General features: G+C 38.8%; 1 protein-coding gene across 4 annotated transcripts in view; it reads right to left on the reverse strand.

Annotated features, from left to right (window-relative positions):
* Window positions 1-26957, reverse strand: part of ncor2 (nuclear receptor corepressor 2) — a 165219-nt gene that overhangs the window by 59283 nt on the left and 78979 nt on the right. For all 4 annotated transcript variants that reach the window (XM_041788206.1, XM_041788207.1, XM_041788208.1 and 1 more), the window contains exons 7-14: window positions 20526-20582; window positions 19380-19432; window positions 10138-10204; window positions 6141-6313; window positions 5862-5955; window positions 4100-4278; window positions 3395-3449; window positions 3215-3313 (exon numbers count right to left, since the gene is read on the reverse strand). In XM_041788206.1, coding sequence (XP_041644140.1) covers window positions 3215-3313; window positions 3395-3449; window positions 4100-4278; window positions 5862-5955; window positions 6141-6313; window positions 10138-10204; window positions 19380-19432; window positions 20526-20582 — 777 coding nt within the window. The remainder of the gene's footprint in view (window positions 1-3214; window positions 3314-3394; window positions 3450-4099; window positions 4279-5861; window positions 5956-6140; window positions 6314-10137; window positions 10205-19379; window positions 19433-20525; window positions 20583-26957) is intronic.

Below are 26957 nucleotides of genomic sequence, written 5' to 3' on the forward strand. Positions count from 1 at the left end.
TTTCTGCAGGAGAGATGAGGAGACTACATCCTCACACCCACAGGCAAAGGTCACCAGTAAATTAATCTATAGTTTCCTCAGCTCTAGTTATTATGGATTTTAGCAGCTAGTATCTGATCCAACATTATAACTGGGAGCTCTTAGGCAGCAGAAATTTTATGTTTTTTAAAAGGCAGTTATAGCATCTGACTCTCAAGACTTTAGGATTATTAGCTTGTGACCTTATGCTCTTCTTAGAAAATGTCACTGAATCTCATGCTCAGTACAGGGTACATTAAAAGCAGTACAATGCTCTTTCATCTTGAATACAATTTTAACTTCAATCACTTCTCTGAGTTGCATGCTTGACCTTGCACACTGTACAGCCAAAGGTTAAAACTCCACACGAAATGTATGTTTTCTCTGCCTGATTAAATTAAGTCCTAAAGTGACAATAACAAAAGAAAAGCAGAGAAAATCACGAAGGGCATGACCTTGAAAAACTTGTTTGACAACATAAAATAGCTGCAGGCTCTGTGTAAAACTGCTGTCAAGGAAATCAAGAGTGTCTTTAGCTAGCACATGGCTCAGAGACTGACAGCAGCGGATTTTTCTTTTGGTTGCCTAGCGATGGGAAAAAGCGTGTTGCAGTTAATTCTGCCAGTGAAAGTTGTCCTGAAACAGATGATAAATGTTTCCCCTTAGATTTCAAGGTCTCTTAAGCTTGTCTTGTCATTTCAAGGAGAAAAGATAAGAAAGAAAATACAAAGCAAAAGGCAGTTTAGCAGCTTCTAGGCAGTGAAGCACAAAAAAAAACTACAGGAACAACAAAGCAGGGAAAGTGTGACAGTGCACTGCAGATTAAGAGTACTAGACTGCACTGGTTCCTAACATATGGTCCAGGCATCCCTAGGGGGATTAGGTTGTTTCTCCATTTTTTTAATAAACCAGTGCTATTGGTCACCCATTAGAACCATCAGTGTGTTTTCATGAATTTTAAGCAATAAGAATTGTCAAATAGATGCTGACTTTGACCATTCAGTGTTAAATAAATTAAAATCCAGTGTTTTTTCATTCCCTGAAAAGTGGTGATTTTGTAGACTAGAGGTTTTGGCACAACGCCAGTGATATATGTAAAAAATAAATCATGACTAGAAACAGTGTATGCAGGCCCTTTTAAAAGATGAGAAAATAGAGGGGATTGGTAAATTCTGAGAAATCTTTTTTTTTTTTGACATTCTAAAGTCATACATTTATATAAAAAAATGATTTTTTTTGACATTATTAACTCAGAAAGTGCAACTTTTTCAAGTCTTAAATATGCATTATAAAGTAAAAAATCATGAGAAACCAAACTGAAAGCAGTGGTTGGATAGCTACAGTTTACAGAACTGTCTCTTCTAAATCCAGATGATAATATTAATAATGTGATGATTCTGGACTCATATCACTAGTATTTGTTTATTGATCAGTCCCGGTAGAAATATAATCTGATGAGGCTCTAAAACGCAGGACTTGTGCAAAGAAAACACTTTCGCCTGGTCTGATTCTCTATTTTGGATTTGAAGATCTCAAAAATTCTGAGCTTTGGTTCAGACAATTGTGTCCTAAAAGGTAAATATTTCGTGTTTTTCCCCTTTTAAAATTCACAGATCCTTATTTCTAATTTTTTTAGAGGCCCGGTTTCCAATGTTGTCATAATGAATAGTTTATACATTAATGTGTTGTCAAAAACAAGTGTATGTAGACCTGTTATGTTGGGATTTTGTCAATGAAATTACTAAAAATTGGTGTTTAAATTTACCAAGCGGGTACTGGGGGGCTTAGCCTTTCTTAGGAGGCACCATAAGGGAAAAAAGTTGGAAACCACTGGTCTACCTCAAATCTTTCAAAGTTTTAAAGCCAGAGAAATCCTTACTTGTGTTTAGTTTTGGTGTTTTACATTAACATGACATGCCAAAAAGACTTACACCAGTGAGTTAATGCAGCTAGTTTACAGATGATTTTCTGACCTCATTTAACATCTCAGCCTGGATCTCTAAATCATCGTGGACTTAGAAAAGAGAAAATAAAGAAAGTCAAAAGTTAAAACCCACTTTTAACCGGTTGTTTAAGCCATTGTAAGATGGCTCCAGACAAACCGATACCTGCCAAAGCAGCACGCAGCTTGCGTTAAAGTTCCAGGCGGGCCGACAGAGACGGCACGCTGACTTCGCCATAGCACAGTCAACAAACTTGGAGAGTAAAGAACACATGTTTTGCCTGCTTACCGTACTTGGTTGTAACGGCAAGACTGGGTGACATATGGTTAGTTACCTGGCTACACGTAATATTAGAGCTAAACAAGCTAATGACCGGACTAAGTCTGAGCTGTCTGTCACAATTCACTCGCTCCGCTGACGGTGGGAGCGGATATGCCTCGCGCGTGCATCACAGCACAACATAGGCATTTAAACCAGTAACGACAGTGTTGCAAAAACCCATTCCGTGGCGGACATTTTTACAATTGACAGTATTAATACCGGTTTAGCGCCCACCACAAGGCTGTATGCATGCGCAGCTACAATAGTAAAGTCAGGTTGACAGGCAAACTCTGCCATAGTGCATGAGCAGCGGAGCACAATTCTGATAAAACTGGCACTTTTCTACAGCTAATCGCTTCAGCAGGTGAAGCTTTGTTAACACAGGCTTATAGTAGAACTTAACCTTACCCGTAACATTTGTAAACTCATGCCGAAGCAGGATGGGACAAGAATGAAAACATCTTTGACATCTCAAAAACTTTTGCTCTTTGCTCTTGCTTCAATAGAGAAATGTGGTCAAATTCTGATAAAACTGCTGCTGTGGCTACATCTGAGCTTATCGCTCCCCTACCAGCCAAGCTGACTCACCCAATTACATGGGACATGTCTTGTCACTGCAACCACAATGATAGAGCTGCCATGACAGACAGTATGTTTATCATTGCTTTAGAATCACCAGATGCTACATTAAGGAAGTGTGGACTGCTACTGGAGTCTGATTTTCTGTCACTGCATAGATTATTCTCTGTCATGACCCCAGAACAGTGTTGCCCCACTAGACATTTTCAAATCAGGAAGAGACAAACTATTCAGCTTGTACAGTGAAAACACCTTATGAACTGTATTAAAGAATAAATGTGTTGTTGCTATGATTGCTTCACCTAGTCCACAAGCAATGCAGAATATCAAAGTCACTGAAAGATTAAGCGTACCTGGCTTCTTCCTCTGCGTCTGTAGTTCCTCCGTACTATATTTTTGTAGTTTTCATTCTTTTTGGTCAGGTAGTAGAACAGCACACACTCGGCCACCGTCTTAAAAATGGGACAGAAAGATAATTTCCTGAGTAAACTGGATCTCTCAAAAGCAAAATAAGAGATAGGTTGAAACATTACCTTTCTCTCCAGGAAAGATGCAATCAGACCAAAGTTTTTGGGATGCTGGATGAACCTGTGGGAAAGGAAAAGTGAAACTCTAACAACCTGATGATAGAACTATCTAAACGAGAAAACTGATCAACCACTACAAGGGAAGTCAATGGCAGATTAAAACAGATAATGATTTCTTTAACCTTGAAAAATACCTTAAATATGGCACTAATGAGCTAATATCTAGATGTTTGTTGAATCTGTGTTATTAGAAGAAGAAACCAAAGCTCTTACTCTGCATGTGGGTTGACTTTAAAGTCACTGATTTTACTGTGTGGGTTTGATCTGATTTGGCAGCTTGTAACGCCTCCACGCGTTTCTCACAAAAGAAGAAGATTCACTTCCTTACCAACAACTTTCTGACCCTTTGTTGGTAATACATGCTTTATAGGAAGTAAAACATGTGCATCAGTTTGACTTATTCTATGGCTTTTGTGCAGTCTGTCCTTATAAGAAAGAAGCTGAAAGCTAATATTTGATTTGAGAAAATGACAAATTTAGAATTGAATGTAAAAAGAAAGTAAGTTCATATATTTTACTCTGATGCAAACGTTTATGTTCTCTTGTACAAAGCTATTCTATTGTTTACTAAATAATAAATGGAAATAGAGCTAAAAAAAAATAATAAAAAATCTATTCAAAGAAGAAATCAGATGCAAAGAGTTTTCTTACTTCTCTCTAAAAGTGTCCTTCTCCTGCTCGCTCCACATGTTCATAACCTGACGGTCCTTGTACACCTTCATGGGGTCGTCCATCAGTCCATTCATGTTGATGAACTTGATGCGTTGCTGCTCAGCGTCAAACAGCATCGGAGGGATGACCGCCAGCTGTCGCATTTGCTTCTCTGTGTTCTGGTGGAAACACATGCCACAGATAGAAAGCGACATGCAGGAGTGAGTGGGCTGGTCTCAAATGGAGACTATCAGACAACATGGTGCATGCATTTTATGAAACCTAATGTGGTGAGGAGAGTTCAGAAAACAAGAGAGGAAGTTTGACAGTCTAAGGCTGGTTTCATGCCAAATATAAACCACCCTGAAACAGACATCTTTCCTGGCCCTCTTAAATCTATATGTTTATAAACAGTGAAAATCTTAAAGATGATACTGTCTGAGGAGAAGAGAGGGGAGGGAAGAGGCGGTATCTTAAGGAGGACAAAGGCTGGAAAGCATTTCGGAGACAACATCATTAAACACACTGCTCAGTTTAATGAGAGCTGACTGACACGAGAGGATCAGGTATTATATTTTACTTCAGATTATTAAAACAATAGCCACTAAAGCATTAGTCCTCATTATTAATGAGCACCATAACGTTATGGGTGTCTGACACCTTGCGTCTTGATGAACCCCTTCTTATGTTGACCTTTAATATGTAAGACAGGAAAGACACTGATTTAATCAATTTGAATATTCTAAATGAAATTTTGTGCAACTTTGTGAGCTGAATTAGATGAGTGTGCATGGTTTGAATTGGACTTAAAATGTGTGAACTTTAAGCTTTTGTATATTTTAAGTGTAGCTACAGCAACCTCCTCGGCCCAAACAGCCTGAATTTGGCAAATATGTTTCAATTGGAGCCAATTTCTTTACATAATTTTCCTCAGAGAGTTTGAACAATGGCTTAAACATGCTTTCTTATACGAGACTGACACTTATGATCCTGAAACTTTTCCAAAAACAGCAAAATACTCAAGCATTAACATGACTGTGAGCTTGTGCTGTGTTGACATTTATCATTATCCTCTCCAAAATAAGATTCATCATGGAATTATTAGACTGAGCAAAAAGACAGTTATTACTGCTGCACCAAAAGCTGACCCTACGTGACAACTGCGCCTGAAGAAAGAGAAACGAGGAGACTGTAAAAAAAGAGACAGGCAGTAAAAGCGTCCAGAAACAATCAAAGTTTTGGAAGCATTACAATTGAAAGCAGCTGTGTGGCTGAGCCTCATGCTAGGCTGGGGTGGCCTTAAAGGGCTAGTATTTAGCTTTGGCTAACCCTGCTAGCTTAGCTACCACAAATATCCCAGTGGCACACCATCCCATCTGTATAACAGCTGCTTTATATGCCAGTACTGGTTCATGTATGCCTCTAACACAAACTATATTGAGGAGATTAAAGAGGCTTGAGTTGATTTTATTTCCTTCTAGTGCTACATTCATAAACATCATGAGGGCTTGTCATCAAGAAAGATCTTGTCCTTGTATCTTCTCTTAATGTCATACTTATATCATAAATAAACTCAGACAGTCTACCAGAGCTTCAGAGAATCTACTAGCAGAGCCAACCTTTGCATGCATGCCTCTTTAATACACAGAAATACAAAAGTCTAACTGTAAGAGCAATTTAAACTTCAGCAGAGTTTTACTGTGAGCATGAGCACTGCAGAAGAGCAAGCAGAAGAGTTAAACATCCCAACAGGAAAACTTACCTCATGCTCAGATATCCCATCAATGATCTCGGAGACCTCATGTTCACTGCGAGCTGCAGACGAGGCCAGCCCACCTCCTCTCTGCCCAACACGGCTACAAAAGAGTGAAATACAAAAAACTTGTCAGGAACAGCTACCTGAAACTATAACACCTACTAGTACACCGCACACAATGAAGCAAGTCTGTAGTTTGAATTGAACAGCATTAACTGCCTTTCTCTTGTTAGACAATCACAGATTGTCCGTTGTGAAGGAGAAAACAAAAACCTGTGCTCTCACCTCTGCATGCGCTCCTGCAGCTCCCTTTGCTTGCGAATCTCTGGGAACTGTTTCTCGTAGTACTCCCGCACCTTGCTCTCCTTGGCTCGGCGCCGCGGGTTGTTTTCGATGCGCTCCACCTTCTTCTCCCAGGCTTCCATCAGCTGGTCATAGCGCTGGCAAAACTTCTGTTCCTGCAGCAGCACAGAAAAAGAAGAGCTCAGTCTGCTGCAGTTTGTATTCACAGAACTATCAACACCATCTCTTCATGCCTCTCCTTTGATCTAAAAACTAAACTAATGGATCACTTGGTGTGAAATACTTGACATTTAATATTTTTTTGTGAATGATGTCATTTCAACCTTTTACAATTATTTTAAGTGCTTACAACATACTACATAAAATTTCATGTTTTATATTGAAAACTTACTTCTCATTTTCTTACTTTTTTATCTTTTTACTTTAACTTTTTATCTGTTCACAACAATTTGGCATCACAATGTTTTGATGTGGTAACCCCAATATAGCATCACTGAAAAAATCCCAAAAGGCTGTGCTATCTTTAAGCTATCCCTTTTACAATAACTTCATTCAGAAACCTTCTTTATACTCTGTTTTAGGTCCAGTCATGTGCTTCTTTGCATGATTTGACAGGGGCAGATAGTAGCTGGTAGTCATTTCCTAAAGCAGACAATATAACCTCTGTGATATCCACAAATTAAGAGCAAATCAACATTTAATTCTTATTTACAGGTTCTACAGAAATGTACAATTGGCACTCTGGGATCTGGAATTTTCAGTATGGGAAAGTGTTCTGGTAGTGAGAGCTGTCCTGACCAATCTCAGGCTATGGTGTAAGCTGAAAAACCAGTCATCATGAACAGATAGAACAGGCATAGCACAACTGTGGTAATGTTAAAGCTCCCATCACTAGTTCTGACACTGACTTGTCTCTGTACACAGGTATTACAGCAAGGGATGCAGAGATAGGGATGGGTATTGTTTGTGTTTTTTCTGGTACAGGTCTTAAATTGATACTTTTAGTGGAAAAGAATGTGTATAATGGTCAGTGGCACTAAAAACACCTTTATAATTGCAAAGGCAACTTTAATCTTCAAACTGAGCCATATAATACATCTTTAAATTTAAAAAATCCACTTTATACAAATTCACACAATTAATTAAGAAAACTGTACCCAACTCTGATAAACTGTATTTTTTTTACCAACAACTCTACCCGCTACTTTTCACTAAATTTTCTAATGGCTAATTTTTTAAGTCTTTTAAACGTGTTCATCCTACTAGAACCTTCAAATGTCCCTTAACAATATTAACTACTTATTAGTTACTACTATACTGTTTTATTTTAATGAAGTATTTTTACGGAAATCTAGATCATACATTTAATATTATAACACATGATGATCTGTTGTTTGTATGCACACAAACCTCATTTTCCCCTGCATAACTCAGAGCCCGGGCCCCCTGAGCAAAATATCTAGATTCACCCCTGCTCTAAAATGAATGAACAAACGTTGCGTGCGTCAGGTTGACAATCAGCTGCAGGACAGAGAGTTCAGTTGATGGGACAGAGAGGGCAACATAAACGATGAAGGAGAAGGAAAAGGACGAAACTTTGACCTGAGTAAAAATCAGAAAACTTCATCTCCTTCATCATCCATCTGATCCACAAAGATGATGCTGCTGCGTGTATCTCTGTCTGCTGTGATACCTTTAGAACATTTTATACTAAGACAGACAAATACCAGAAAAAAAGATTAGAAAGGATAGGGGAAGTGCTTGAAGTTCCTGCCTTGGTTGATTGTTTATATCGGATCTTTTCTGCTGAGAGGATCTCAACAATATCTAACAACTGATACCAGTGCTAAATCGATACTTTATATACGGTAGTTTTATTTTTTTGATAAATGCTATAGTCATCCCTAATACCAATACAACAGGCAGCACACCACGCTCTCCCTCATTTCAGGCCATCGCTCACTGATGACATCTCCCTCTCTCTGCCATTATTATAAACCTATAATAGTCCACCCAGATCATCACAATGAGGATTTCTCTGCACCTTCAATATTATTTTTGCACTACAAGTGCATGACGCAGTAGCAGCTCACATGAATCAATTTAAACGCTGAAGAAGGCACATGAATGCAATCTGTCTCAATCTGACCTAGATAACTCAGAGAATGGCTTTAAAAGATGCCAATTAGGAATGGGATAAGAAAAATACACAGTTAAGCAAAGACTCAGCCAAAGTTCATGCACTGGAGCGGCATCAGATACAATTTATTAAGTAAATAAAGATGCAAGCATGCAGAGAAGAGCCACTACTGTGATGCAAAAGAGGATAAAAGACCATTATGCTCTTAATAACTAAAACAAGAGTAGGAATACATGATTTACGTTAAGTCCAGAGTACTTTGTGCCTTTCATTTGGACAGGTGGGGGGTCACACTGGAGTGGGGTGACACTGAAATCTTTGTTTTGATTCAGTTCGGCAGGTATTAGACGTGTTGGCATCTGTGCTTCGCTGGTACCAGATTTCGGTACTCATCCCTATTCACAGACAGGGAAGTAAGTCAAAGTGAAGCCCCTGTGCAACTTACTGAATTCTGTCAAAACTGAGATTCACAGGAATCAGACGAATGAGTGCTACATCAGAAAGATGTCATGGATCAAGAAATGCTAACCACCAACTTAACCAGATTTACTGAAAATTTGGCATAGGTTTCCAGTGACATATCTTCAACAGATGATAATAGACAATGGGAAAAACTACCTTCAAAAAATGTATACAACTAAATTATGAACAAATGTAAAACATGAAGGCACAAAGGAAACATAACTGTTACATAATGTCAGAATTTGCCAGAATGCAAACAGCTGAGAGAGAGGGGGCATGGAGGTGTTACAAGGGAGACAGGTGGCTTTAACTGTAACATTCTTGCGGTTGCAGCATAAATTCGTTTTGATGTGGAAGTGCAGATAAGGCATCTTTTTTTTTTCTAAAGTTGCAATATCATTGATAGATCTCTTTTAACTAGATCAGAAAGCTTCTTTATCTCTCTTTTATAACCAATCATGCGCCTCTTTGGACTCTGGATGTTGGGGGAGGAGGGGGCAAAGTGATCTGTTGGTATTCTCTGAGGAGTCTGGCCTGAAGCCATGACCCTGGCAGACGACAGCCCACTGTTTTCCCAGTGTCCTCGCAGGCAGGCTGTAAAGCGAACCATTAAACCTGGAGGAGACACGACCCTCAGTGGGCCCATAAAGCACAAGGTGATGTCTCCCACCTTTCTGCCCACGAGGAGCTCCCTCCCCCACTTAGACTCGACATGAAGGAAGACTGGACACTCGTCCACCACTAACAGGCTCTGATACAGGTGCTGAGTTTCAACTCTTCTTTCTTTTTCCTCACATTAACTTTCAGTAAAAATGCAGGGCTGTGAGAGAGTTGCTGTTGGCACCATCTCAAGCTGTTGAATAAAAAAGCTATTTTCCCACCATATTTCCTACTTGTGGGCAGACAAATTTTTATAGTAAACCATGGACTTGATTTGTTGTAATGATTTTCTGTCAAGCTAGTTGATTTTAAGATGTCTGTCTGGCTCTGGCATCAGAGCTCACCCCAATTGATCCCTGCTTCATTTATAGTCATGCTCTTTGGCTCTGTCTCACCCAATCACTGCCAGCTCAGACTAACCCTGCTCATTAGATGTGCTTGGCTGACAGTGAATGTAACACGAGCATTAAAAAAAATGTTGGTTTTTCTTTCAGCGTATTGTGAGAGTGTTTTTTTCTGGTTTGTTGTTCAAAAGCAGTCACTACCCCCGGGCACAGGAAGAGTACTGACAACAGATCATGAACCAAAGCTCTATTCCTCTCCTGTTTGTCTAAAATGGCTACATACTTCAAGGAGCCGCTGGCCCAGTTTACACCAGTCATCTATTATGGGCTGATTCCCAGTAGAGAGTCAAAAATATGTGAGCCGTGTACTTACCCACTGCTTACGAGCATGATTTCTCCTCTTGAAGTACAAGATGAGCTTCTTCCTCATCGCCTGGTTTCTGGGAGGGATGAAAAGAAAAAGAGGCATGGGGGGAAAGAGGGGCAGTGGGAGAGAAACAAAGGATAAGCTCTTAAGATCGGGCTTAGGATTTTATCACTTCGATAGCACAATAAATCTAACAATATTCTCCAGATCCTTCAGTACACATTTTCTACCCTCTCTGCCTCCCTTCTTTCTCTAATAAACAAACTAAACCCTGACTCCAGCAAACAAACAATGCCTGTCCTTGAATGCCACCGCTCGATAAACTCAAACTAGCTTCTGGGTGGAAAGGCCAGTGAGGTGAGCCAAAGTTATAAAACTTGTCTGGGCTAGAAAAAGCAGCCACTGTGCTTCAAATAAAGGTCAGGGCCAGTAATCTCCTTAGGCTGCTTCTCAGTTTGTCTTTTTCTTTGCTGCAAGACAGAATTTTATTCCTGACACTTAATCTGTCAGTTGTAAGGTCACGTTCCCTGCTGATTAATGTAATCTTAGTCTACATTAGTCACTTTAGCTGAGCCGCAGGGCCCACCGGGTCACATGCAAGGACAAAAGATGAGGAAGTGGGTTAGTAGTGGTAAATGAGAAAATTTTAAGATAGTAAGATTACATTTAGAGCTAAGTGGGATGTACATGAAGTTTGACGTACTCCTCGTTTCCCAAATATGCAATCTGGAATCACAACCTAAGTTTGACCTAAACAGTTTTAACCCTCAACCTACATAAACATTCCCACACAAGCAAGAACACACATGTTGAGCCAAATGTTGCATCAGAGAAGACAACTGCTGCCAAATCCACCTTGATAAGTTAAATATCTGCACTCAACCTGGCTTCTAATGGGTGACAAATAACTTGATATGGCAAAAAACAAGGCTGATGGGTTCGAGACAACGATGCCATTGTATTCTGGACACCAGATGGCAAAGGGAAAGATTAGTGGGCCTGAACTCGTGCAAAAGGTTTCCTTTGTCCTGTGCTGAGTCTGTGCCATTTCTGAGTTATCAAAAACACAGTAATTTACAGAATACCTCTAAAACACAATGACTGTGAGATGCATTATATGAACACTGAGCTTCTCAAATCTTCAAAAAAGTAACACTTTGATGCTTCATATTTTCATATAATTGTAACTCTTATTTTAATGGTTGCTACTGCTTGTATTACCAAGCGCAGACATTGGGGAGCAGGTGGCCTAGTGGTTAAAGGCAATCCCCATGTACGCGGGCGGCCCGGGTTGGAATCCGGCCTGAGGACCCTCACCGCATGTCTCTCCCCCACTCTTGACCCTGTCCTCCTCTATCTAATAAAGGCACAAAAATGCCCAAAAATAAATCTTAAAAAAAAAAAAAAAAAAAAAAAAAAAAAAGCACAGACGCAGAGAGCGGCTATCTCTTCAAACTGCTGAACATGTTGGTATGAATGTATTTGTGATATTTAAACTGGAAGCAGTAGTATGCTTACATACTACTGCAACTTCAAAAGCTATAATTATCATTATCAGTCCTCTCCATTTTATTATCTTCTCAGCAGCTGAAGTGAATATTAGAATGTTCAGTCTTCCATCCAACATGGCTATTAATGCCAGAGGTGGATAGTAACGTGCTACATTTACTCCGTTACATGTAACTGAGTAGTTTTTTTTTTATTTAAATCCTACTTCTGAGAGTAGCTATTAAGCAGAGTACTTTTTACTCCTACTCCGTTACATTTGTGATTAAAAAACTATAATTTTCTGTTGCATTGGGAATGCACTGGTCGCTACTTTTACTTGTCGATAATTTATTTTCATTAAGTATTTTTTTACACTCAGCTGAGCTCTCACAGCAGCGTGAGGTAAAATCCTCAGCACCACAGAGTAAACAGAGGAGTGACCCCTCCCCCTTAACTATCAACAGTTGGAGATAATGGCTGAAGATGTAATACCTGTGTCTCCTTCAGAGGAGCATGTTCATCCCTGGCCAAACATCAAGACTCTTTGCCTTTCAAACGACAAGGAACAACAGCCACATAATGGGCTGCCTACTGTGTCTACCTAAAACAGTGGAAATCTCAAGATTCAAAAATAGCATGTCAAATCTAAGAAAGCATGTTATGTAAGTAAGCTGAACAAGGTAACAACTGCACAGCTAGTTAGCTAAACGTAGCTAAACGTAGCTAAATCTAAGTCCAAACCTCTGTTTCAACTTGCAGACTGCAAAGACACAGTTGTGTCAGTGATAAATGATGCCACGTGTCCAACCACTTCTGTAACTCTGCCACAAATGTGATTTTACACAGCATTATTTAACATTACATCGTAGGTGATACTATCATGTCTGCTCTGGCATATCTCTAATATCAGTGATTATACCTAACATGGTTATAACGTAGGGCTAGTGGGCCAAAGTTGCCTTTGGTTTTAATAAGTTTCAGTTTGGCTTGAGGAATTTGTTGAGTGATAATCAAGATAAAAATCCATAAATTGGAGCTAAAAAGTAAAAATCAAATCAAAAAAAGGGCCAAAAGTCAGAAATGAGGACAATTTCATAAGATTGATTTCATAAATATGAGCCAAAAATCATTAACACATGATAAAATAAATATAATGTGATTAAAAAGTAAGAAATGCAAGGTAAAAATTAATGTATGAGAGATTAAAACTATCTTGTAGGAATAACATAAGTAGAAAAGCACTCAGCGAGTGCAGACCTCCGCCATCAGCCCTATCTCCCAATAGTGAAGAACCCTTTAAAAACATTCCTGAATCCAGATGGCAATCTGGATCACTCCCAAAATCTAATTCGCCGATTACTACCTCCCCGGTGGGGTTGGAGACACGGTGAGGCAAAGCACTGGCTTCGCTACGTGTGGACTGTCATGGCGGAAGCACCTATGGTCTCACCGAACGACTGAAAGTCATGGCAGAGGGTGAATATTCCTCTATTCTCCCAGCATTGTGAGTATTCTCGCTACAATTCACTGTCTTTGTCTCTGTTACGCTCCGACTCGTCTCCTCGACTGGACGTGCATCTTTCAAACTCTATAAACTCCAAAACTTTGAATAGAAACACACCAAAAACATGCTGCTGGGATTGAAGTTACTCATGTCCGCCATCTCCTGGTGTAAAGTGGTAACAGCGCAGACCTCCGCCATTAGCCCTATCTCACAATAGTAAAATATCCTTTAAAAAGTTCCTAGTTCCAGATGGTGATCCGTATCAGTCCCAAAATCTAATCAGTTCTTCCTTATGCCATTTCTGACATTTCCTGAAAATTTCATCAAAATCCGTCCGTGCCTTTTGAGTTATGTTGCTAACAAACTAACAAACTAACAAACAAACAAACGAACAAACCCACCCGATCACATAACCTCCTTGGCAGAGGTAATGAGAGAAAGAGTATGTTTTTTTCTCATTATATTGAATTTTTCATCTCATAATTGTGATTAACAAACATAACTTGGCTGCTGCTTTGAATATTAAATTACATTTTATATTCTTGTAACTATTTTGGCAAGTTATGTCACTTTATTTATGACAATGTGCAGTTTAAACAACTACCCCTGAATAATATGTTGTAATGCAATACTTTTTAATAAATTGCACAAAATTAAGTTACCCACTACTTCAGTAGTTTTTTAATGAGGTACTTATTTATTCTTACTCGAGTACTTATTTTTATGAGTACTTTCACTTCTACTTAAGTAAGTATTATTGCTAAGTTACGGTACTTTTACTTGAATACTGTAACTGTGTACTCTACCCACCACTGATTAATGCTAACTCATCACATATTGTCATCATTATTACTGACATTATAGCTATATCCAAGAAAATTAGATTAAGACTGAGTTGTGGTCAGCAAAGCTATAAATCTATCTTAGTGTTGTTAATCTGCTTGTTTCTTTTTCTGCATCTCTCTATTGTCCTTTTCTGCATATCTCCTTTCTCTCTTTCTGCATCCCCCTCTTCTCTTTTCACATCTCCCTCTCCTTTCTGCATCTTCCTCTTCTTTTCTTCATCTCCCTCTTCTCTCTTTCTGCATCTTTCTCTACTTTTTCCCTAAAGGCCGGCTCAGACACGAATTCAGCCAGATTTAAGCCTGACTGCGACGTCGCAGCTCGTCGTCAAAACTCAGGTCCAATTTTAAGAGTCGGGAACAACAAACCGTCTTGTAGTGTGACATAATTAACAACGCGTCCAAGACTCTTTACGATTCCTCATGACCACGATTCAACAAGAATGTCAGAATTTTTCGTACATCATCGTCTAGTTTGACAGCCTGACCTGACATTAACGACGTGAATCCTGATGTCTAACAACAATGGAACATTTGCTCCCTATCTTTGCATCATCATTTACTAGATTTACCACTTTTATCCCCTTTCATTCCTAAACTAATGTGTACATTTTATTTTATTTATGTTATCACATACATACCTTAAGTTCTATCTGAAGGAGAGCCAGTCCATATTGTCCTCCTTTTGATACATCCATACTTATTATCCATAATCCAATCCATTATTGCTTCTTATTTTCCTTTCTTGAGCAACAGACCGCTACAATCACACAGAGCGCTTCTGTAGTAGAGTGATTGACACTCTTTGGCCCGCCCCCCGACAACCTGTGAACTTGCACTCAGGCACGGAAACTGTGGTGACGTCAGCATACGGTGAGCGGTCAGGATCACTCTTGTAGTTTGGCCAGGCTGTCGGCCAAGATGGGACAAGATTTTGGTCGCATAGTCTGACATGGTGCCATCGTGGACGACCAAAAAAATTGTGTAGTCTGAGCCGGCCTTTAGTCTCCCTCTTCTCGCACTCTGCATCTTCTGCTTCTCTTTTCCGCATCTCCCTCTTATCTCAATCTGCATCTTCCTTGTCTCTTTTTCTGCATCTTCCTCTTCCCTTCATTTTTATAAAGGCCTCTTCTTTTTTCTTGCATCTCCCTCTTCTCTTTCTACATCTTCTTCTCTTTTTCCTAATCTCCCTTTTCTCTTTTTCTACATTTCCCTCCATCCCTTACAACCCCCACAGAATTTCAGCAGATGGCTGTTGATCATGAGTCCAGTATTGCACAAGGTAACCTTGCTAAATGTTGCTTAGGGCTGAGCTCATTTGGGGTTAATCTTGGGTCATTATAAATAATGTATGAAGAGTACGGTCTAGACCTGCACTCCTCATAAGTGTGTTGGGATAACTTCAGTTATGAATTGGTACTTTACAAATAAATACTAATTGCTAGAAAACAATAAAAGCTTGTAGAAGGCACTAGAACTAGTCTCGGTAATGTCAGCCATTTGGATATGGAAGTGGGCTGCCATTGCCAGGCACCACACTAACAACAGTGTCTTAAACTAACTTTAGCTCACCCTAGAAACAAAGAGGTGGAAGTGAGGTGGGTCTTAACCGTCCTAACAAATGGCTACACTGTGCTGGCTTGCAGTCATATCAGTCGTGCCCTTGATTATGCATAACTTTAAACCAAACCTGACAAGGTATTAAAGAATGAATTAAGAAAAAATACAACTCCATACAATGTGTGCTCATAAGGGCATGACCGATTCCCACCCACCATGTTTATTTCACTGTAAAATGTCAACACTAGATGAGATGCCGTTTTTTACACTTCCACATTGGCTTCATTTCAACATCTGTTTGGAAATTAGCCAATAATGTGTGCAACAAACCTCTTTTTATGTTGCTATGATACCAAACAGATATCAATATCTTTCGATTTTTAATAGCATTGTGCAAACAGTTAAATTGTGGTATCATGACAACTCTATTGTGTATTTTTGATCATTCTTCAGTGGTACAATCACCCTTTACAAAACATCATTTATCATGTTTGGATTTGTTTCTACAGACTTTCTGCATGTGCGGATGAGATTTGTTTATTTATCATCATTTGAGCTAGTGTATGCAGAGGAGGTTAAATTCTATAAGCTCCACAGAGACGTTCGTATTCATCTATCCCAGCAGGGATGAGCACCAAGGTTATCAAACCGGTTAACAAAACAAAGAAGTCAATTGTGTTGGGTCAAAGAGACACAGTGGTATTTAATAACACGCGCGGAGGGAGAGAGTAGACTTTTCAGTTAATTCCTTTGAGGCAATAATACTGATGAAACGGTGCAGAGATCAAAAGCAGTGAAGACAGAGCAGTGTGTGGCTAAGAGGTCAAACACGTCTTGTGGTATGCCACTGTGCCCGAGCCTCTGTGCCAGCCATGGAGACGAGCTATTATAACCCTCGCTCAGCCCTTTGATGTGCCTCAGTGAATTATGGTACTTAAAAGATTACAGATGCACATAAGCCTCACTGATAGACATGGCATACTCTCTGCAACCCTTACTGCAGATATCCACTAACATATCAAAAATGACACCATTTATTAATCATTCACCTTACACAACCCTGAGAAAGACCCTCTGCTCTGGATATACCAGGTCATAACATGGCGCAAAAATCTAATCAATAGTTATAGTCTTATTTTTAGACTGAACTTGAACACCACTACATACTGTAAATATCTACCAGATTAGTTTAGGAGTGCAGGAAGCTTACAAACAGAATCTGAAAGTCATATCCTGAAGCATATAAGATAACCTCTCTGATGGAAAGTCATTACAGCCTTAAATCACATATTTAACAATCCCAGTTAGCCCACAAATCAATCAGTAATTTCAATCACAAAATCTATTTTTACACAACTGTCAAGGAGAAAAGTTTTCCTTTACCACAGTTATAAATTAAAAGGTTAACATGAAGGCACACAATGTTGCATACTGTTACATAATACTAGTAACTGAAGGAATGGGTTTAAACAAAACATACAGAATAAGACTAAGCATTATAATATTTTTTCTGAGCCTGAAGACTATCAGCCTGCCAATTTAAAGGCCAATGTTACCAATTACTTAAACCTAACCTTCACAGAATGCTGTGGACAGTACAGATCCCTTTCCAATATATATATCTGAGTATATTTTTGGTCAAACAGGGACAATGCTGTTTAACATAGTTCCATTACAGAGCATGAAGCTGATATGCTACACAGAGTGTTTTTAGCTGTTGCTAACATCCAAATCTTGTCCCAGGTCAGGCCTTTAAGTAAACACAGTTCATAAAATATACAACTTTTAGAAGCGCAACAAGCCAGTGCTTAAGTATAAAAATTCATAATGAATATACCACAATAAAACAGTACAAAGTCTTTGAACCAGTATAGATATTCAGCTTAAAATCGCAGCAGTCTAGAAATGAGTAAAGCTCTGGTTTCCTTTCGGGCAGCACTTGACCTTTGTTGTAAATGATTTGAAATCTGTGGTTAATTTTAATTCAGTTGATAATAAATTCCAGAGTTTGCAGCTTTGGAGTAGCTGATGGTTCAAATGTTGACACATATTACAATTTTCATTTACCAAGCTTATTGTCACCCTGTCACTGTCCTGTCTTTGAACAAATCCGGCTAAAGATTCAGGAGTGACATTACTGATAAATATAAATAATTTCAGAAAAGACAAATGTATAAAGCTTTCAAAACTCATTAGGTTGTTTTTTTTTTTTTCAGTACATGGCAGTGATGCCAGTGGATGGGGTTTTTGTCATCATTTTTAGAGCCTTTATATTTACCCTTGCATGGCTGGGACTGTAACACACCACATGATATGATGATGAAATCACACTTCCCTCTGAAATGTTGCCCTCTTTGCAGTCTACTTATGGGAAATTGGGATTTAAAGTCTAGGAGGAAGACAAGTGGTGAGTCGCTAATGAAGGGGCAACACACTGACTGAACACTTCCCATCTGCTGCTGAGGTTAATGCGTAAATGTTTGTAGTGGTGGTAATCTACAGGTCTACATGGATGCACCTGGGTCAATGCAAAAACTAGCACAGTTGGACTTAAGTTTATGACATGAACATTCTTTCTTGTATATAATGGCATATTTAAGTTATTATTGTTGCACACAAACAACTATTACTGTCAACAACAGCCAAGTTTCTCTCTGTAAAGCAAAGCTCTTTGGTTTTTACTGGTCTTCAAAACTTGGAAGTTTCAAACAGCGAATTCTGTCAAGAGCATCAAGACTGCCTGACATGTATTATTAACAACTGATGAAAAGTTTCAGGGCAACTTTTTAAGTGTTTAAACTATATAAACAAACATGGATCTTAAGCTGGCTATACATTACGCCAGTGACTCCCAACCTGGGATCCAGGACCCACTTGGGGGGCACCAGAGAGCTCAGTGAGGCTTTGCTCTGAGGTTTTCAAAATAAGATTTGCACATTTAAAGGAAAATCATGCTAAAACACTTAACAGTTCAGTAAGGAAACCATGAATAGAGCCATTTTTTTAATGGTTCGATTAAACAATTAAATGGATGTTGATTTGTAGAAACTACAGTATGTTTTCAGATTTTTTTTATATGAGTCTTGGGGGGGCTTAGGGGAAAAATGGCTGGAAACCACTGCACTAGATGATTTTAGACCAGATTTAAGACTTGTCTCAAGTGATTATTTATCCAAGCAATACTTAAGTGTGTGATGTCAAAATGATTATTCTGCAGCCCTCATTGCAGTCTGAGTAGCCTGATTTCAAATCTTTAATATCAAACATATTTTATATTAACTATTCCAGACTGGGCTGCCTCTAATGAAAAACCTGCAAGAGCCAATGAGAGCATGTAATCCCCAAGGTTCACCAACCAGCTATTGCAGATTTCAGCAGCTCACATACATGACAGTGAACACAAACACACCTGTGAGCCTAGCAAAGTGGTACTGAAAAAGAAAACTGGCTTGTGGAATTCTGGCAATGATAGCCACTGATGGTGTCAAACATCTTCTAGATTTGTTCTGCTCCTAGAGTCACATTTGATCATGCGCCTTTCTGTGAGATCTAAGGATTCATGACTACAAACAGCAGGTGGGTAGTCTTGCAGGATGGTTAAATCATCTAGTGTGTGCTTTCAGAGGATTTGAAATTGTGCTAATGTCTGTGGTCTCACAGGTTTTTAAATTGGTTAAAATGGGAAAAATCCTCTTGTGTTTGGCTGGTCTTTGACATCTGTTGTGACACCATTCATGTACCAGTCAATTCAACAAGAGCTCCCACATCAATGGTTAAAAATAAACATTTTTAAGTTACAAGTCAATAGCTTCATTTAAAACATTTAACAGTTCTGAAGGCTTGAGAAGACTCACATTTTGATGTTCTCATGGTACTGCTTGGTGTCAGAAGGCTGATTGTACAGAGGCTGCAGCAAAAGAAAAGAGAAGCAGATTAAACAATGATGCATGTTAGAAGTGGAGATAAAAAAACAGATAGTAGCAAAGCCTCAAATAACGAACACCTTTTCAAACAAACAGAGCAAAGGCATTAAAATCATGGAGGGTGATCAGTTAATGACAAGAATCAGATGGACAGGGTTCCTTCACACTTTTAAAAATCCAATTTAAGACTTTTTAAGACCTGAACAGAGAAAATTAATAACAATTGTGGCAAAGTCAGTGCTGATAATAAACAGTTTAGCAATTAAAAAGCAGAAAACTACTATTTCTCAATTAAATGTTCTTTCAAAATAAGATTAGGCTGCAAGGATTTTTAACTGGGCAACTTGGTAGCCCAGATGTTAGAGAAATAGACTAGTGTTTCACAACAGTACAGAGTTTATCAAACCACAGTGAGTCAGATGAAATCAGAGCAGGGTCTGGGGGTCTTCCCCCAGGAAATTTAGAGCATCCAACACTGAATCCCCTGAATTATGGAGAATACTTAGCAACAATTTGTGGAGGAAGAGGATTAAAATCATATGAGGTTGGCCAGAAAAGAAGGATTGGATATGTCTTAGTCAATCTGTCTTCTACAATTTAAGACCTCTCACTGGTAAAAATCAGACCTTTTATGGCCTTAAATTTCAAATTTCAAATTTAAAACTATTCAAGACTTTGCAAGGATCTGCAGGAACCCTTTAATTTATTTAACACAAAAGACTTAAGCACAGGAAAAATATCTAAATTTGATATGAGATTAGGTTAAAAGTTATCTGTACTTCTGCAGGATGAGTCGATCTATTAATTTCATTCCCTGGGTGTGATTTTACACAATACTCTATTGCTTAATGGAGCTTTGAGCAATCAGATATTATTGCTTCATTACTTCTCTTCCCTGATAAGAGCCTTACACTTAATAACAAAAAAAAAAAAAAAAAAAAATCTGAATTGTTCCCAATCTCCTTGAAGCATCCGTTACCTTTAATAACCAGACTTGGTTAAAATGTGAAACAGAAAACACGTTAGCAGGAAAAAGCATAAAAATCTGACTTAAAAAAAAACAAAGCCTCCACTCACCAGCTCTACCCGGGGTCCCAGTCCCTCCAGTATCCTGTGAGCCTCTTCTGCCTTTTTCTGGTGAGGAGACACAAACAGAGGTAGTACATTAGCCGGCCGCCTGCACCTCTGCCATCACCACGGCAACACAGTGAGCATGCTCACATGATAACCAATGCTACACCGGCTGCATCTTTGGATGGATGATCGGCTGGATGTATGGATGCAACTGACTATTATTAGAGCTTTTAACTCCGAGGTGGGCCACAGCTCCTTGCCTCAGCTCTCTTGCTCTCCTCTGGCGTAAAAATAAAAAAATAAACAAAAAAAAAAAAAGATTACTCACCTCCCCTGAGCAGAGAGAGGTAGAGAGAAAGAGCAGGCAGGCAGGAGAGCAAGTGGGAGTGGAAGAGAAAGTGAGTGGGAGAGGAAGAGCAAAAAAAAAAAAAAAAAGGAAGAAGGAGGGGGCTAAAGGGCTTTGGTGCTTATCTCATCAGAGACTACTGACAAAAGACAGAAGATCTAACCTTCAGCTTACTACCTACAACAATCAGCTGCAAAACAAGAAACTCCTGGCAGGGAATGTTTGAGAAAAAGAGGAATGGTAGCAGGGAGGTAAAAAACTCAAATCTGTGTCTGTATGTGACCCCTTCAGGGACTTATATTTAGCTCAAACAGACAAACGTGTGAGCAGTGTCCCAGACTACCCCTTGAGATGTTCGCCCCTCTCTGTTCACTCTCCTCGCTTCATCGATCAAACAGACTCTCCTTAGTGACACGCCACATGCTCTGTTGCTTTCCATCTCACTTCATTTCCTTTAGTGACCGCACAGCGAGGCTGTCAGGGCTGACATGTTCGCAGACAGGACTGAAGGACAGTAAGGGACGAGAGAAGTTTTTAAAGCTGATAACAGAAAGTAAACCTGCCAGAGAGTGTGTGCACATCAACGTTTAGTCCTCATCAGCCTCTCTGTCATGCTGCTTCCTTGTCCCATTCAGTCTGTCGTCACTGTGGAGGTAAGGCAGGAGGTGTTTGGGATCTACTCCAAGACTCACGCTAACAGACTTGGATGTAAGACCCCAGAGCAGCACACGCATACAGCTTAGCTTGAGTCAACGCAGGTCACATGCTAATGGAGCAAATCATTAAATGGCTGCTGTTTTAACACTGTCCTGGACAATTACCCCAAATCAAAAGGTCAAGAAAATTTTGAGTACTCCAATAGTTTTGATACACATTTTAAAACAATACAATCCACAATATTTTAACTATGGACAGCACCAAAAAAGGAAGGGTCTTTTGATTTGTAAGAAATGATATAGTAAGATAATTATCATCATTTATCATTAATCATTATTTACAAAAGCCTTAAAATGCATTCATTACTTGGAGAAATTCTTGGAGAAAACTTGCAGAAAGCTCTGATCAACATATAAACCTAACTGATTCCTAAGATTATGTGTTTCATTCCGTTCCCTTAAAGACTAATAGATTGATGACCATACCTGCTGGCTTGAATGTGGGTAAAATGAACTTATATCTCACTGGCTTGGACGGATAGATCTAGCTTTGGTTGCTAACATCAGTGAGAATATTTTGCTGCAAAAAGTTGATGAACACAGTGTTCACGAGTTCAGGAGTTTGGAGTATTCCGTCATTTACAACAATATTGGCGCCTAGGACCTCTTGATTTCTTGCAGTGGGGAAAAAAAATTGAATTGATATTGTTAGATTTTTGCTTTTATTGTTCAGAAGTTTATAATTCTACAATTGTGATGACCCTACAACCTACTACCCACTTTATACTTTAATAAATGCAAATGGAAAACACAACGCAATCATTCTTCCCTCTGTTCTTTTGCATTGATCTCAGTTTTCTCCTCACTCTGTTGCTTCCTCATCAGTGAGTAGGTGTAACAGGCTGCAGAGTGTTGCCTCACAGAGCTCGCTCACTACAGCAGCAGTTAATGAACTGTGATTATTAAAACCAGCCTTTCATCCTCAGGGAGAGGGGAGGCTCAAGGATTTCTTTTCATTTTCATCTTCATTTTCCAGACTGCATGATACGGTCCTAAAACTCTCTGAAAATAGCGTTACATTAAAGGCAAGAGATGACAAATTTAGCAACAGGGAAAAAGGGGGGAGGGGGATCCAACAGAATCTGCGCAGAGTATTACCTTTACTCTACAAGTGTGGATAATTACACCGAGAGAGCTGCAGATAGTAAAGCCTCTCCTGATCCATCTTCACCACACAATTACACACACACTTGCACATACACTCACAACCTAATTATGAGACCAAAGCAGAGAGGCGGGCTCCATTAATTCAATCATTGCCCCTAACCCTGCAGTAACACACCGGACTGCTACTCTGGAAAAGGAGATGTTCAAATACCATCTTTTTGTTATGGCATCGATTCATCTCACATGAATAAATATGATTCTAGTGCATTAGAAAAATTGTTGGACTGCATCACAAGAAAAAAAGCATTTAAGTCAATAGAAATTAAAGTGTAAATAAGCACAAACATTGCGTTTCTAAGTCTAACTTGTAATCTTTGTGTTTATTGTAATATCTGATTACAACATGCCCCTCAGAAATCTAAAATAACATTATTAAGAAAGCCTCTTTATCACTGCTAAAACTAGTTTTAGCTTCATCTGGCTGCTTTAAGCTATTTTGACAGAATGGCCATTATTCGTAGCCCTCTATTCAGTTTGTAAAATGTACTCTAGCTAACTGAGAAAGTGTTGCTTTTATACAAGAAGCCAATGTCCTCATATATTGTGCTGCATGCAGACTTCTGCAATGTTTAATGTGAGTGCTCACATTCTGACAATGAAACTGCAATTACATTCAAGTGTAAAATTCCAACCCTGTTTGGCAACTAGTGCTGGACTATTAATGGAGTTTCATTGTCATGTAGGATTTGAGCTTCCCACAATCATGAAGAAATGATAATTTAGTTTAATGGATTGCTTTGCTGCCTGCCAAGGTGCTTTTGTTTCGCCTAATGCTTTTGTCATGAATTCTAAATGTTTCTGGGTTTGTGGTTGTATTTAAGGGTGCATTAGCACTATCCCAAAATCAATTCACTTTATAATTCATTATCACTGATACATATTGTTGTTTTCACATATTTATATTTTTCACATATTTCATGCATTGTTTGTAAAAGTGAAACAATGCAAGAATGTTATATTGTTAGGATTGATACAGAGCACATGCAGATGCTGTAAAATCCATGAGTAATTGTCTTTAACAATCGTGATCTCAAAATCAGTCTAACTAAACACAAGGGATGTACGATATTGTGTTTTTGCCAGAATATGGCATGCCAACATTGCCTGACTGAATATTGATGCTGATATTTGGTATTTGGTCAATTACTATACACAACTCAATCTGATTGGCTAGATATAACATGAGTGCTAGCCAATCAGCAGTTAAGCCTGGGTGCCACTGACACAGGCCGCACCTCACTTTAACTTTTATATGGCTTGGGTCTCTGGCTTGAGTCTTTTCCATGAGTCTTAGTCCATCCCACCAGAGGCTCATGGAGAGACTAGCGGAGGACTGAAGCCAAAAGACATATGTTTAATGGCTCATGAGACATCCTTCCCTCTGCAACATCATGGGAAGCAACGTCAGTTCATGATGATGCTGCGGGCTGATCATCAATCAGCTGTCAGGAGGCCTCAACAGCTGATTGTGTCTACATAAGTTTGTACTGTATTTATTCTAATCAAATATCAACATTTAAAGTGTTTGGACTCAGTGTGGGATCACAAACCCCTTCATGAAGAGGAACCTGCAGTGTATAAAAAAACATGTAATCTCTTTCTACCAACAACTGCTTTATTATAAAATTATAAATTACCCCAATTATTCAATGTGAAGTCTTATGATCAAACCTGACGCTCACTAATGATCAGACTGATAAAAACGTATTGACCCCGCGATGATTTAAAACATGTTTCTTCCTGACAGTCATACTGCTGCTGTCTGACTTTAATTCTCTTCATACTAACCCTAACTACTAACCCACCCAGCAAAAATTAGCTGTAAAGATGGAAATAACAAAAACAAAACACATCTCCACTATGTCTAAACAACATCTAGATTTAATTGAAAAGTGAACAGTGAAAAGCTGTAGTTTTCAGGTCACTGAAAAGATGTCTCTTTAGAGGCGTTGCCATAATATGGTCATATTTAAAACAAATATTACTGGGCTAAATTTGGACCAAATCAGACGGACAAAACATAGCCCAATTTTTTATACGACTATCTTCTGACTAAATTAAGGCTATGACGGACCGACTGAATAAAAACATCTAAATCAGGATGGGTGTTCGGTGGGACAGGGAAAACTAATTCTTTTGATTTTTTTGAGCTTTAAACATGTTTGATGTTTGAAGGTGAATCAGAAAACAAATCAGATATTAAACTCTATACTGACTCACTCGTTAATATTGATTTTATTGAATGTATTCAAAATATTTCACCATAAATGCTCACTTCAAACACTTTTTTTTTAAATTCCAGCCCATCAGTTATTGAGCCTTTAAAAACTTCTGATGTTTATATATTCTTGAGAGTCCATTCAGTCCATTTAGCATCTGTTATAAACTCTGTTTCTCCTCTATTATTTATCTCTGCTGGTGTTGTGAAGTTTCATTGACATCCACTGTGTAGCAGTCCAAATGTAGCAAATCTTAGTCCTCGGTCTTGTGTAGTCAGTCTTCAGACCAATTAAGGGTCTTTGGGATGGTCATTTAGATGGCGCATCAGAAACTACTTCTGGTTCGAATAACAACAGAGGACCGAGGACTGATAAACAAGCGACATGGGATCCACCTACAGTCAGCATATGCCATCACTTCCTTCTTTCCTGCTTCTACTGTGTTGCTCTGTGCCATTTCTCATGCTAATAGAGCTGAGGCTTAAATGTTTATTTTCCTTCGTTTTTGGGTTGTGCAATTTAGCTTTGCCAAATTAGGTACATTTTGTAAGTCATAACAAAAATCAGTTCCAAATATCCGTTACTGGCTTCAGGAACTACTAATAATCGATGTTAGGATCAGCCTTGAAAAACCAATATTGGTCAACCCCTACTGTAAAGTATAAGGAATGATGAATAAAGAAAAACGCTTTCGCTGAAGTACACCTGTCCAGCCTAAAACTCCTCTAACTTATTTGTTCGCAGGGAAATAATGACAGCTGATATAGGGTGATTTTTATATCCAAAATACTGGTTGCAAATATCAACTGAAATTTTCATATCTGCTGTTACTGATAATGCTCTTTTTATTATTATACCGATAATATTCCTACTAAATACTTTCAATCAGGGGAAAAACTCCAAGGCACTCCACTCAAACAATTTAAATGCCTTTGTTCAATTAGAATGGTCACACAGACCTTAAATACAAGCTTTGACATGTTTTGGCATCAGGCCTTCATTATGAAGTCAAAGCAATCAAAATAATCAAAGTACCAAAAACGAAAAAAACCTTTTTTTTCCTCATAAGGTTAAAATATGGCAATACCAGAAAGGTGTTCTTACTTATACTTAGTTCTACATCTTAGGAAGTAAGTGAAGCATCACTTATACTGGTACCTGTATCTGGATGTGACATTATGAGCTATATACCTACATTTAATTTTACTGAGGAGGTTTGCAATTTTATTTAAATAAAACACTGAAAAGATGTAAATTTTTTTACCAACCCATGCATGTAACATTGCAAGGGGACATCTCCCCAAAACCACAGTACTTTCAAACTTTTGTCCCATCCAACAGGGGAAAAAAGTACTTAGGAAGAGAGGAGAAGTGTTACAGGGCCATGCGAGTACCACACAGATGAGAGGATTTAGCATGGCTCAACAGAATTATGAAAATGCAGTCTCAGTGGGGCTGTCTTCTCCTGAGCTCATGTCCATGACAGCCATGTCCCAAATACAAGAACAGTGAACTGGGGTCATGCCATCTCTGAAGTTTAACAAAAAGCTGTGAGCAGAAATGAGGCTGTAACCCTGTCCGTGAGAGCGAGGGACACTGATCACAGTGGGGAGTAATGACACAGTTGAAACACCAGCTTAGTCATGCAGCTCATGCTGAAGTAAATATAGCTAGGTGCTTACGCCAACAGATGTACATACTGTATATACGTATATGGAAGTAAATCTGGACCTACCACAGGCCTGACATATCATTAGTCTCAGGCACAACATCATTACAGCATTTACATATATGGTCAGTATATGCCCATAATGCAGATTAAAGGTTTACATCGAAAAAAAATGAAAGCTTTTATACATTTATACCCATTGTTGAAAAGCTGCCTCATCAGGGCTCATATACAATCTTTTAAAATGTGAAGCAGCAGTTCCTGGAAACCATTTAGAGAGTCCTTGGTGATTACAGGGGCTGAAGTGACTCATATAAA

This window comes from Cheilinus undulatus, linkage group 5 (assembly GCF_018320785.1).
Source record: "Cheilinus undulatus linkage group 5, ASM1832078v1, whole genome shotgun sequence".
NCBI lineage: Eukaryota > Metazoa > Chordata > Actinopteri > Labriformes > Labridae > Cheilinus > Cheilinus undulatus.